The 13776-nt window shown below is 42.1% G+C and overlaps 1 protein-coding gene across 1 annotated transcript in view; it reads left to right on the top strand.

Annotated features, from left to right (window-relative positions):
* UBE3B (ubiquitin protein ligase E3B) overlaps positions 1-13776 on the top strand; it is a 92809-nt gene that overhangs the window by 63468 nt on the left and 15565 nt on the right. The window contains 5 exon segments of the mRNA XM_030219431.1: positions 5184-5360; positions 5527-5637; positions 6783-6920; positions 9694-9759; positions 12998-13056. Coding sequence (XP_030075291.1) covers positions 5184-5360; positions 5527-5637; positions 6783-6920; positions 9694-9759; positions 12998-13056 — 551 coding nt within the window.

Below are 13776 nucleotides of genomic sequence, written 5' to 3'. Positions count from 1 at the left end.
GGTTGCTGAATTTCTTTTTCCTGTGCTATATCTGGAAAGGATTTTCATGGTACTTCATTTTTTTTATCGTTTCTGTTTTTATATTTCAAAATTAAATTACAATCTGAAATTAAAGGAAAAAGGATCACTTAATAATTATTAAGGGAGGAGATTCTCAACGTGGGCTCCATTAAGACTAGTTATTTTGCTGTTAAACCAAGTTATTAGTAACTACATCTCATTGCATAAAATGAGACTTGTGCTAAAATGGCATAAGTTAGTGATAAAATAATACATCTTAATGGTAGCCCACGTTGATAACTTCCCCCCTTAGTGTGAAGATTTTCAGACTCTGGTAGAGCTGATATGACATCACAATATTATTAAATTATGATATTGTGATGTCATAATTCCTGATTCCAGTGCATGAGAACCAACCTCATCCATGATGTCATAATGGTTTGCTTCCCCTATACTTGGCTCATATATAGGTTTCAATTTCCAAAGAAATTTCTTTTATGTTTTAATTAGGGGGAGAAGCCATCAACACGGGCTACTGTTAAGACTAGTTATTTTACTGTTAACCCGTGTTATTAGTAACAAGAATTCATTGTTTAAAACAGGATCTGTGCTAAAATAGCACAAGCTAGTGGTCAAATAACATGGCTTAACGGTAGCTCACACTGATAACTACGTCCCATAGAGATATATCAACAAAGGAAACTAAATCCTCAGTCCACCACTGGGAGAAGCTGTATTAAAATCAAAGAAATATAATAAGCAGTAAACTTGCATCTAAAATGTAAATAAACCCCAGTAATTAAATGTAAATGCTTATAAAACCCTGTAGACTAGAGCTACATTTATATATTCTCTTAGCGTCCAAGAAATCCTTCACTTGGGATGGCAAAAACAAAAACTATAAGATCAGGTCTGATCCTTTATATGTTCTAGGAAATTTCAAAAAGAAGCCTAAACTGAGGGCCTATACTCTTGATTTCATTGATAAAAAAAGCTCTCTCCTAATTTCTAATGTAGCCAGAGTTAGGTCAGGAAAGACATTAAATTCTGACCATGAAACAAAACACGTTGAAATTTATAATATAAAGAAGAGAGATGCGGTAGCTGTATTAGTCCACCTGAAGGCACATTTCCACAACAAAGGAATCCCTAACAGACTGGAATACAGTTTTAAACAAAAGAACACATATTTCACCCCACGGGATGGACAAAACAACAAGCTGGACAACTACATAGAAAGTTTCAGACATAGGGTAAAATCACAACTTTCCATCAAACAAAAGAAAATTCTGTACAATCTTACTCCACCAGAAAGAGCAGCTATAAGAACTCTACAAAATAACCAACGCATTATCATCAAACCCGCAGACAAAGGAGGCTCAGTGGTGATTATGGACACACAAAAATACACTGAAGAAGGGCACAGACAGCTCTCAGACAATACATACTACAGGAAACTAGCTGAGGATCCCACACAGGATTATACAAAACAGCTGACAGACCTTTTCAGAACATTTCCTAAACAAGTACAGCCACATCTGAAGAAACTCATACCAAACCAGCCTTCTGTGGGCACATTCTACATGCTACCCAAAATCCACAAACCTGGAAACCCTGGCAGACCAATCATATCAGTTATTGGCACACTCACGGAGGAAATATCTGGACTTATAGAGGGGATTCTGAAATCTCTCGTGCACAAGACAAACAGCTTCATACAAGACACCACAGACTTTCTGAATAGATTGAAAAATATCAAGCAATTACCACTGGCTACCCTTCTGGTCACGATGGATGTAGAATCACACAACATTCCCCATGCGGATGGCATAGATGCATGTGAGAAGCTCCTAGAAACATCCACACTGGACCATCAATACTCACCAGAAACCATTCCAAAATTAATCAAATTTATTCTAACTCGCAACTATTTCCGCTTTAACAATGATATCTATCTACAAATCATGGGCAGTGCAATGGGCACCAGGACAGCACCCCAATATGCCAACCTCTTTATGGCTGAGCTGGAAGAGACACTTCTGAATACATACCAGACCAAACCCCTAAAATACTACCGGTGCATCGATGACATTTTTATGATTTTGACTGAGGGGGAAGAAACTCTGAAACAATTTTACAGTTCCTTCAATACATACCATCCTACAATCAGATACACAATTGACTACTCCCCAGAAAAGTCAATTCTTTGGACACCACAAATGCAGCTACCTCCACAACTCCAGCTTCCACCCTTCACATACAAAAAGATCCATTATTTACAGCCAAGCCACAAGGTACCACCGTATCTGCTCTGACCCAGGGGACAGAGACAGACACCTCAGAATCCTGACTGCATCCTTTGAATAGAAAGGTTACAACCCCAAAATAATCTCCAAGAATATTGCCTCCTCCCTCAAAACACCCAGGAAAAATCTGTTACAGTACAAGAAAAAGAAAGCCACAGACAGAATCCCCCTTATAGTGTCATACAACCCAGAGCTGGAAAAATTAAGAAAAATCATAAAAGATCTACGGCCTCTACTCCAGGAGGATGAATTACTGAAAGAGATATTCCCATCCCCACCAGTGCTGGCCTTTCAACAGCCACCCAACTTAAAACACGAGCTAATTAGAAGTACACTCCCAACACAGACTCAAAAAGAAGAGAATGACACACATCCTTGTACTATATCAAGCTGCAAAGTATGCCAAAATATCTCACAGGGCCCCACAATCATTCACAAAGGAAAAATATTCAACATTAAGGAGTCTTTCACATGCTCGTCTTCCGTGGTATTTATCATTCAGTGTAAAAAATGTGATGAAGGCTGCTACATTGGAGAAACAAGTCAGATGCTAAAGAAGAGATTTAATTTACATAGATATCATATGAAAAATGCCAGTACAAACAAAGATGTCACACACTTTACAAAACCAGAACACTGTACCAGTGATTTCATGGTAAGGATCCTGAAAGGGAACTTTAAAACAATACAGGAACGTAAGACCTTTGAAGTCAGAATGATTAAATATTTTGACACCCACCAGACAGGACTTAACAAAGATCTGGGTTTTCTAGTCCATTATAAACCATAAAATTGTACTGCTTTGTCACCCTCTTATCTGCAATCATATCTCCCTGCCCCTCATCCACCCAACTCTCCCTGTCTCTCACCTAACCCACCCTCATTCTGTTAGACTGTCATTGAAATGCTTTGATGTTTCACTTATGTATACTGTTTTATTAGGCAGTTTTATTGTTTTTTAATATTTTTATTTTTGAACTTTAACAACAAAAGGAAAAGAAAAGAATTATAACAAGATATCCAGCTGGATAATTTCTCCAATACAAATAGTAAATTGCAAAATGATGTTACAGTTTTTTTTATCTCTTCCCTTCCCCCCTTCCCATCTCTTTCCCCCCAAATTTATGTAGTACTTCTTTAGTATCTCAGTTACGTTACCAACATAGAAGGACCGGGACCAGAAGACCATTGAACATAAGGGTCCCAAATTCTATGATAGGGCACTAATTGTACCGTGCGTAAGGCTGTTAAATTAATATAGTCAATCTTATGCAAAATCTGTCGGAGTCCCGGTAGGGTTGGTTGCTTCCAAGCAGCTGCAAGTTCCAGTGTACTTGCAACAAACACATAAATTAGGCAATTTTCTTAAATATAATTTTATAGAACCCTGGATCTTCAAATCTTCAACAATGGCAGGTCCTAGGTATCTCCATGAACTCTCCCTCTTCCTCTTCAAAATTTGTACAACATTTATGCATGTTTTTCAACTTTTAGCCTCAGCGGTGCCCATTACCCAAACTTTTTTTCAGTGGCAATGAAAATAGCACCCAACTCCTCATTGGCTTTACATCCTATATAATAATTTGCACCTCCGTCTGGATGCCTGGATTCGTAACACACTTCCCATTGGTCCGCCCTGGCAATGACGTCAGAGGGCGGATCAGTGAGAGGGAAAGGAAGCCAGCACCAGCCAGCGGAGGTGAATAGAGAATCGTCCCCCTCCCTCCAAGTTGCAGGCCCCCCTCCCCTCCGAGTTCCATGCCTCCCTACCTTCCTCTCCTCTCCTCCCCTCCCTCTCCTCCCCTCCGAGTTCCATGCCTCCCTCTGAGTTGCAGGACCCCCCCCCTCCCCTTCGAGTTGCAGGATCCCCCCCTTCAAGTTGTAGGACGTCCCTCCCCTCCTCCCCTTCGAGTTGCAGGACATCCCTTCCTCCCTCCCCTCCGAGTTCCACACCCCCCCTCCCCTCCGAGTTCCACGGCCCCCCGCCTCCCTCTCTCTCTCTCCCCTCTGAGTGCAAGCACGACCTGTCCTCCGGCAGCCCCTCGCCTTCCTGCGTGCTGGCTGTAATTTAAAAATTCTTACCTTGGGGTCCGGCGTCTGCAGTGAAAGCGAGCGGCGCTTCAGACTGCCTTCCCATGCGTCTCAGCTCTGCCTCTGGTTCCGCCCTCATTTCCTGTTTCCAGAAGGGCGGGATCAGAGGCAGAGCTGAGACACATGGGAAGGCAATCTGAAGCGCCTTCACTGCTGACGCCGGACCCCGAGGTAAGAATTTTTTTCAGAGAGAGAGAGGGGAGGAGAGGGGGGGCGTGGAACTGGGAGGGGAGGGAGGGGGGTCCTGGAACGCAAAGGGGAGGGGAACAGGGGGTCCTGGAACTCGAAGGGAAGGGGTGCCTGGAACTCAGGGGAGAGGGAGGGAGGTAGGGGGGTAGGGGGGCATGGAACTTGGAGGGGAGGGAGGCTGGAACGGAGGAGAGAGAGAGAGGGAGGGAGGGGAACGTGAAACTTTGCTAGCACCTGTTTCATTTCTTTAGGAAACGGGCCTCTTTTACTAGTAAAGCTATATTCTTAATTTTTATTTATTTTCATTTAAATTTGAATTTTATTGAGTACTTATCTTTTCAATAGTCATACTGGGGGTTTAAACCATCTCTAAGGTTGACCTAAATGTTGAGATTTGGGCGTCCCCGACCGTATTATCAAAACGAAAGATGGATGCCCATCTTGTTTCAATAATACGGGATGGCCCGCCCATTCATGGGGACATCCTCAGAGATGGTCATCCCTGTTCGATTATGCCCCTCCACGAGATTTACTGTGCTTAATACATCAATGGTGCTGTCCATGGTAGGTAACGTTCAGAACTTTCACTGTGTTTAGGATGGATATGAACAGCTGAGGCAGCTCTCGCAGAACGCAATGAAGGGTGTCATCAGAGTAAAGTTTGTGAATGATCTTGGGGTGGACGAGGCTGGAATTGACCAAGATGGCGTTTTCAAAGAGTTCTTAGAAGAAATCATTAAGAAGGTGTTTGATCCTGCCCTGAATCTCTTTAAGGTATTTCACATTCTTTCTTTTTGTTTTAAAGAATTTTCTGTAAACACCAAAGAACTTGACCAGGCGAAAAGTTAAGATTATCTGACTGAAAGTTGCATCAAGTGAAAGTCACATTTTGGTTTTAAGCTTCCTTTTTCTTGTTTTTTTTTTTTTTATGTGTGGGCAGACAACTAGCGGTGATGAAAGGTTGTACCCATCCCCTACGTCATACATCCATGAAAATTACTTGCAGCTTTTCGAATTTGTTGGGAAGATGCTTGGGAAGGCTGTGTATGAAGTAAGTGAAAGACTGGCATGGTTCACAGAGCTACACGATGACCTTAAAGCCCCTGGGGCTTTCCTAATATTTCTTCCATATGAGTAATAATTTTTGTTAATTCTCCATCTCGTTTTGAGTAGTATTTTTGCCGTGACCAGAAGTGTAATAATAAGACTGTTCTATTGCTACAACAGAGAGAGAGAGAGAGATTCTATAAACAAAAATAGACTTAATTTCCAATGTAACAGGGTTTATACACATGTAGGTACTCAGGCGCAGGCACATATGCTAGCCGTAATGCTGGTGTCAATGCTTTCATCTAGTTTCGGGAGATTACACACGTGACTTACAGTATTTTATAAGTTACGAGCAAAAATGTGCATCCTGCCCAGACGTTGTCCATGTGTACACCCATCTGCAAACTATATGCTATCAGAGATATCAAAACATAGAAAAATGAAGGTGGATAAAGACCATATGGCCTATTCAGTCTGCCCAGCCATGCCATCTACATTCCTTTAGAGATCTTATGTACTTATGTACTTGTACCAAGCCTCCACCGGGAGGCTGTTCCACAAATTCACCACCCACTTCATGAAGAAGTATTCCTCAGGTATCTCCTGAGTCTGTCCCCTTTCACCTTCATCCTATACCCCCTCATTCAACAGCTTCCTTCAGTTGAAAGAGACTCGCCTTCTATGCATCTATACTACGGAGGTATTTAAGCGTCTATCATAGCTCCCCTTTTCCGCCTTTCTTCCAAAGTATACATGTTGAGATCTTTAAGTCTGTCCCCATATGCTTTATGATGACCACTGACCATTTTTGTAGCCACCCTCTGGATTGACTCCGTCCTGTTTATATCTTTTTGAAGGTGTGGTCTCCAGAATTGTACACAATATTCTAAATGAGGTCTCAACCATAGTCTTCTACAAGGGCATCATCACCTCCCTTTTCCTACTGGACATTCCTCTCCCTACGCACCGAAGCATCCTTTGAGCTTAGTTGAAGAATAGTGCTTAGGTGGAATATTGGCCTGTATGTGCATATGTGGATACTATGCACATATTGCCTGTATTCTGATCATTTATGCACTCTCTTTATAGAATTAACCCCTTTTATGTTTAAGAGTTGTAAATTGTGTGTTCTGCTTTCTCTTTTAGGGTATAGTTGTGGATGTCCCATTCGCCTCTTTCTTCCTGAGTCAGTTGCTTGGACATCACTACAGCATTTTCTACAGCTCGATCGATGAACTTCCTTCTTTGGACTCTGAGTTCTATAAAAATCTTACTTCTATTAAGGTTTGTTTGACGTGTTTTTTTTCTTTATTATCAAGTGGAAGTTGGAACTCATATAGGAGGTCTCATATAGAAATTTAAGGCAGGCCTTAAGACCTGGTTGTTTAATCAGTTGTTTAACTAGGAAGACTGAGATAGATATCTTAGACCATTTATTTCTCTTTTTTTTAAATCAAATATCTTCCCTATATGTTCAACATATTTATCCAAATATAAACCGAGACGTTTGGGCCAAAAAAATGGGGGTTTATATTTGAGTCTCCACCCGATAACCAGCACTACTGTCTCCGCCCTTCCCCGAGGTGTCCTGCACTCCTGCTTGTTCAGTCTCTGCCACGAGTGGCCACGGCAATCTGTTGCTGAAACGTACGGCAGCCATTTTCACTACGGAGACTGCATGGGCAGGAGCATTGGAGGATTGCTGTAGCCTAGCTCACTGCTGTAAGGTAGGCCTGGGGAGGGAGCCTACGGTGGGTCCAGGAGGGTGGGTATTCTCTTTACAACAGACAGAGTGAGCGAGTGAAAGTTTCCATGTTTTTTTTTTGGGGGGGGGGGGGTTGCTGGGAGCAGAGCCTGCCCCTGCCACAGGGAAGAGAGGGAAGGAAGGAAAGGAGAGAGAGGATTACCAGTACTTGAATATAAACCATTGGTTTATATTTAAGTTAACATTGTACCCGCCTTTTTTGGTGAAAAATGTTCTCAGTTTATATGCGGATGGGTTTATATTCGCGTATATATGGTAATTGTTTTTCAGGTTTAAATTGTTGTTCTGTACACCACCCTTACCTTTTGTGTCTATATAGATTTATTTGTACTGTTTTTCATTGCTTTAATGTCTATATCAGACTATTTATGTTTAATGTGGTCCACTTCATTTTATAAATTGTAAACTGCCTTGATGTAATCAGTGAAAGGCAATATCCTATATAATAATTCTCACCTCCAACGTTCTGTGCTTGGGACCGTAGCTCCCTAGGCTGGAGGTGGTCTGCTAGGCAGACACGCACTGACGTCACTGATGTCATGACAGCTGATTCCAAGGCAAGGGGACTCCTCCCCCTGCCTCGGAATCAGCTGTCACCTCCCGTGCTCCGAGAAGGGCAACAGAAATGATAAAAGGGATAACCCCCCCCCCCCCAGCCCTTATGAAGAAAGTGTAAACAAGGTAGGACTCTATGGCTTGGAAAAGAGATCACTGAGGTATGCTAGAGGTTTATAGAGTTATGAGAGGTATGGAGCAAGTTAATAGGTTATTTACCCTTTCAAATAGTACTAGGTGTAGGGAACTCTCCATGAAACGAGCTGGTAGCAGATACTAAATGGAAATGAGCCAACTTGGCTTGACTGTGCTGTTTTGTTTTCTTGAATCACGATAAAGTTCTTCCATAAATTAAAAAAATAAGTGTTATTTTCAGTGAGCACACAGTTTTTTTGATCTGTTGCCAGAGGATATGGTCAAGAATGGTAGTATAACTGGGTTTAATAAGTTTGGACAAGCTTCGGTAGGACAAATCCATTAACAGTTATTAGCCAGGTGTAATTAGGGAGAATTATATCTTACTGTTGGGAGTGAGCAGTATGAAATAGGATCTGCCAGGTGCTTAGGAGCACCAAGTTACCAATGGATAAAACAGGGATAAAAGGGGGGATGGGAGATCGCTCATAAGTTTCAGTGACGCAAGACTTTTGGGCGCTGCTCTTATGGCACTGGACTTTTGACTGCTGGAATTTTGGATGCTCAAATGGTGGCATCTGATAATCCTGTACTTCAAACCCCACCCCACCCCCACCCCTTCACACACTTTGACCTCGGTACTCGTCGGGAGCAGGGCCTATGCCTGCTTGCTGCAGCTGGGGGGTCCTTGGAGAGAAAGGAAATGTGAGCTGCCCCAGGTGGTTCCTGTAGGGCCTATGCCTGCTTACTGCTGCAGCCAGGGGTCTTGAAGAACTGTCCTCCTTTTCGGGCACTGTCTGGGTCAGACTACTTCTCTCTTCTGCCCAAGGACCCCTAGCTGTTTTAGATGCCGCTGTTTGTGTGCCCAAAATCGGGCATCCAAATGGCAGTGCCTAAAAGTCACAGGCCCCTAAACGGTGGTACCAAAATGGCAGCACCCAAAGCTCACCTACCCAGTTTCAAACTTGTGCTGGATCAGTGATGTGCAGTGCAAAAAGGTGCTGGTACTCAAATGCTAGGCCACCCTTCAGGGGTGAGGTGATCACTGAGGAACCCACCCCACAATAGACAGGCCCCTACAACCAGTTACAGAATCTATGACAAGGCAGAATTGGGGTATAGAGCCTGAGCTCTTTCATTAAAACTTGGGCTCCATGGGTCAATTTTAGCAGACAACGGAAAAGGTGCCGGTACTCAGTACCTCCAAGTACCCCCTCAAAAAAAGCCCCGGTGATGTGTATCCAGCACAATGTACATTTGTTCTCAAGAACGTGCAAAACTCATCGCTCAGTTTTTTGTTTTTTTTGTTACATTTGTACCCCACACTTTCCCACTCATGGCAGGTTCTATGCGGCGGGCAATGGAGGGTTAAGTGACTTGCCCAGAGTCACAAGGATCTGCCTGTGCCGGGAATCAAACTCAGTTCCTCAGTTCCCCAGGACCAAAGTCCACCACCCTAACCACTAGGCCACTCCTCCACACATCATTTCTCATCAAGTCCGATACTATGAAGTTTTGTTTGTTGCTGCAAATTACATGGACCAAGGAGAGCTATAAACTGAATAAGATTATTGTTCTCTTTTCTTGCTGGGCTCTCGTTAGCGCTATGACGGAGATGTTGGAGATTTGGGCTTAACCCTGTCATATGATGAAGACGTAATGGGTCAGGTAGGCTTTATTCATATGTTATCATATTCTCAAATGTTCCTGATTCCAGCACCTGCTCTGATATATTTTTCTATAATTCGCTATAGGAACTGTTGTGTTTCCTACTTTATAATGAGAAGAGTGTACTTTAAACCATGTGTCACTATACATTTCTTCACTCCTGTACATGGGTGGATTTGTCTGATCTGGTTTATATTATTACTTATGGTAACCTGTTTTGTTTTTGAGGTTTTTTTTTTTTTTTTACACTTTTATTCCAGGGAAAAGTATAGCCAACACCAGGAACATTACAGTTGTCTGTATATCTAACATTACATAACTTGATTTCTCATGGATTTCTTCTTAAATGGCTTTGATTTTTATAGAAGGACACCTGTGTGAGAAGTCTAGAAAGATAGCGGTTTTTATAAAGACTGTCCAAAATGTCAATAACATCTTGACAAAACATGCAAATTGATAATTCCCAGCACTGTGTTTTGAGCTCCATAAATATTCAGGATGTTGGAGAACTAGTGAGTTACTGAGCAACTGCTTTGACTATGGTCTTTCACAGATAAGTAGGGTTTTTCTTTTCTAAATTTTGGGCAATTATTTGGGCATTTTTTTTTTGAAGTTTGGTTATGTACTTGGGCACATTTAGATATTTTGGATGCTTAGGGACTCTTTTACTTTTGGGCTTAATGTGCTTTAACGCATGGCAGCAGGAAGGGGTATTTCCATCATGTTGACCTGGTGATTGTGGAGTATGATGATTTAAGGGCAACCAGCTGAATTGAACTAATAAGAGCAAGTTCTTTCGGTAGCCTTCATCTTGCCGTTTAACTCTTCCCTGGACTTGTCCCTGGCAACCTGTGAAAGTGATCTCCAAGTGTTATTTGAAACTGAACTGTAATACAGCTCTCAATATATTTAACGGAACAATAATAGGCACAAATGGTGCCGCTAAGTAACTGTGATACCATACTTTTGAAGGGGACATTACTGTCGAAGTATATTGAGTGAGCTGTTTTGAATGAAGAACATTGTAAAAGCTAGTATATGAATATACGGGCCATGAAAGGGTATGAGTGGTAAGTGATGAGTGAAAGTGAGTTCCCAATATTCATTTTGTTATGGGCACATGTTGTTTAATAAATGTTATTAATATATCATGATTTAAGGAGTACCGTAACGAATGCAATGCGTTATAATTGCCAGTAATGGGACCAGCGCTGTTTTCACAGAGGCACATAGCACCATGTTAACAGCACGTTAGTTAGCATGTGGTAACTCCAGCACTTTAACTATAGGGAGCACTCTACACCCATTCTCCGCTCATTCTCCACCCAGAAATGCCTCCTAACCCAAGGTCAACGGATGAGTCTTCCAACACTAAAATCACATGTACAATATGGTGGCTTCTCAAGGATGTATTTTATTAGAGAGCAAGGGGACCCAACACGGGGCTGTGTTTCAGCTTGAAGTAGCCTGCTTCAGCGGTCTTTTGCAGACCAGATCTAAAGAGTGTTCTTAAACATCTGGGAGAGAATCGTGAAGTTCGCCCTTAAGGCAAAGGCTTGGCTCATGCTCTACCCAGTAAAGCCTCCTAAGCAAAAACGCCATTAACGTGCAACTTAACACACACTAATGGAGTTTTATGGCAAAGGCAGCTTAACATGTCCTTGGTTTTGCTGTTACAGTGTGGTAAACCGCACATTAACCGCTAACGCTTTTTAATAATAGGATCCTTTATTGACATTTTGGACACACATAGGGGCTCATTTTCAAAGCACTTAGACTTACAAAGTTCCATGGGTTACTATGAAACTTTGTAAGTGCTTTGAAAATACGCCTCATAGTTATTTTGGGCCAGTGAGGATTGTGGGAGTTTAAGGGACCGATTTGTCCTACTTGTATTACTAGGGTGGTCCCTGCTTCCATCTGATGGTCCATTTCTCAAAATTTGGGAATGTGGGTGGATTTTCATAGTTGATTATTTTTTGTTGACATGTGGTGGGCATTGTAGTGATAACCTCATTTTGTACATGTCATTGAGATTTGTTTAATGTACCGTCTTTTATAAAGACAAACTGGGTGCCTATCTGTCTTTATAAAATAGGTTCCCAGATCCAGCCCAAATAGAGCACAGAGGCTGCATAAATTTACAAATTAGTGTGTGTGCTTTCCATACATATTTTTTAAGTAGGCGTGTACATTGCAACTCCACCTCAGGTCCCCCACAAATCACTACCCCCTCCCAGAACCTCTGTGTGCAGATCATGCAACGGTTGTTGCACTCTTTCCATGCACCTGTTTTGTATGCAGTTGTGCAGTTTCTTTAATTCCCTTTCCTGTGTGTAAAATAATGCTTTATCCTTAGAAAAACCTTATAAAATTAACCCCCAAATGAATAGCCTACGGGACTGGCTGAGTAGCTACACAGAGAGGGTCAAAGCACACAACACGAAGACAAAATAAAAAAACAGCACCAAGGGCCCACAAGAATGGGATAAACACTGGTCCTTTATTCATAGACCCAATATGGGCTGTGTTTTGGCATCAAACGCCTGCTTCAGGGTTCTCAATCAGTTGACAAACTTAAAAACAGAAGAAAGTAGCATCTCAGCACACTCGAGGATTGGAGTAACTCGATCATGTATTGCTGAGAACTGGCGTCTGAAAAATGGTCACAACTTGTATCTAATATCAAACTAATCTACTACATATATATGTATGTATATATGTACTAGTAAAAAAGCCCCGTTTCTGATGCAAATGAAACGGGGGCTAGCAAGGTTTTCTTCTGTGTGCATGTGGGAGTGTGTGTGTCCCTGCCCTCTCTCCCTTCCCCTGTGCTCTCTGTCCCCTCCCCCCTGGGAGTCGAGTCCTTTAGTGTTAAGTTTCCTGCTGTGCTGTGTTTGTGTTACAGAGATAGTGAGGGCTTCTGCCCTCTCTCCCCTCCCCCCTCTGAGTCCTTCACTGTTACAGAGAGAGCGATTTGATTTCGTGCTTTGCTGTGTTTTCCTTCACTGTTTGTGTTACAGAGAGAGCGAGGGCGGGGCAGACACTCATGGGGAAACCGGATATCTCTCCCCCTTCACACTTCCGGCTGGAGGCTTCATAGAACGTTGGTGTTGCCTTTTATATATAGAGATGTGTGTGTATATATATATATGTAACAATACTGTTATACCTCGCCTTAGTAAACATACCCCTAAACGTGTCACCATTTATTCTTTCCATTTTTTTTCTTTGTCAGCTTGTTTGCCATGAACTGGTTCCTGGTGGAAAGACAATTCCTGTGACAAATGAGAATAAGTGAGTACTGTAAAAAGGAAAAAAAAAAGCAAAACCTTGTCAGGTCACCTCCCAGACACTGACTGTTCCTGATTCCCCAGGCTTTTGTTTAAAAATTATGAAGACAGATGAGACTAAAAAGCTCACATTGGCATCTCAGTGGGATTTATTTGCAGAGGCGCTGCAGCGTTTTGATTTACTCATCTCTGATACAGTACTGTTAAGGTCAGAGGCACAAAGTCTGTGGCGCTGTGAATAGAGTCGATCAGGCTGCTGAAGTCAGGGCAGTTCTGACCCCGTGACTCGATCTCAGAGGCACAGATGTACAGCGACACCTTGGAGCCAGCAGATCAGATTGGGGACATAATAAAATGTGGCGGCTGAATGAGCTCAGATACACCAATCAGAGGATATGAGAAACGAGACGAGAATTGAAACCTTTTTGGCCATTCTCTCTGATAACCATTTCTTGACAGGGAACAAAAGAGAAATTGTCATCAAATTGTGTTGGCCTGGTGCCGAAAACAATGCTCTGTTACTGCTAACCAGGATGATTTATGGTACATATATGCTGACGGTTCACATTTTTCTACTTCTGTTCTCAGATTTAGCAGGATAGAGAAATCAGAAAGGAGACTAAACAAATTTGGATTAGTTCAGTGGCATCTAACTTCTTTCATTGTTTTTTTGTTTTTGACTTATTTCATGCATGATATTTTCTGAATGTGTATTCATGAGCTG

The sequence above is a fragment of the Microcaecilia unicolor genome, chromosome 11 (assembly GCF_901765095.1).
Source record: "Microcaecilia unicolor chromosome 11, aMicUni1.1, whole genome shotgun sequence".
Lineage (NCBI taxonomy): Eukaryota > Metazoa > Chordata > Amphibia > Gymnophiona > Siphonopidae > Microcaecilia > Microcaecilia unicolor.
This window is presented reverse-complemented; position numbering and strand designations above follow the sequence as displayed.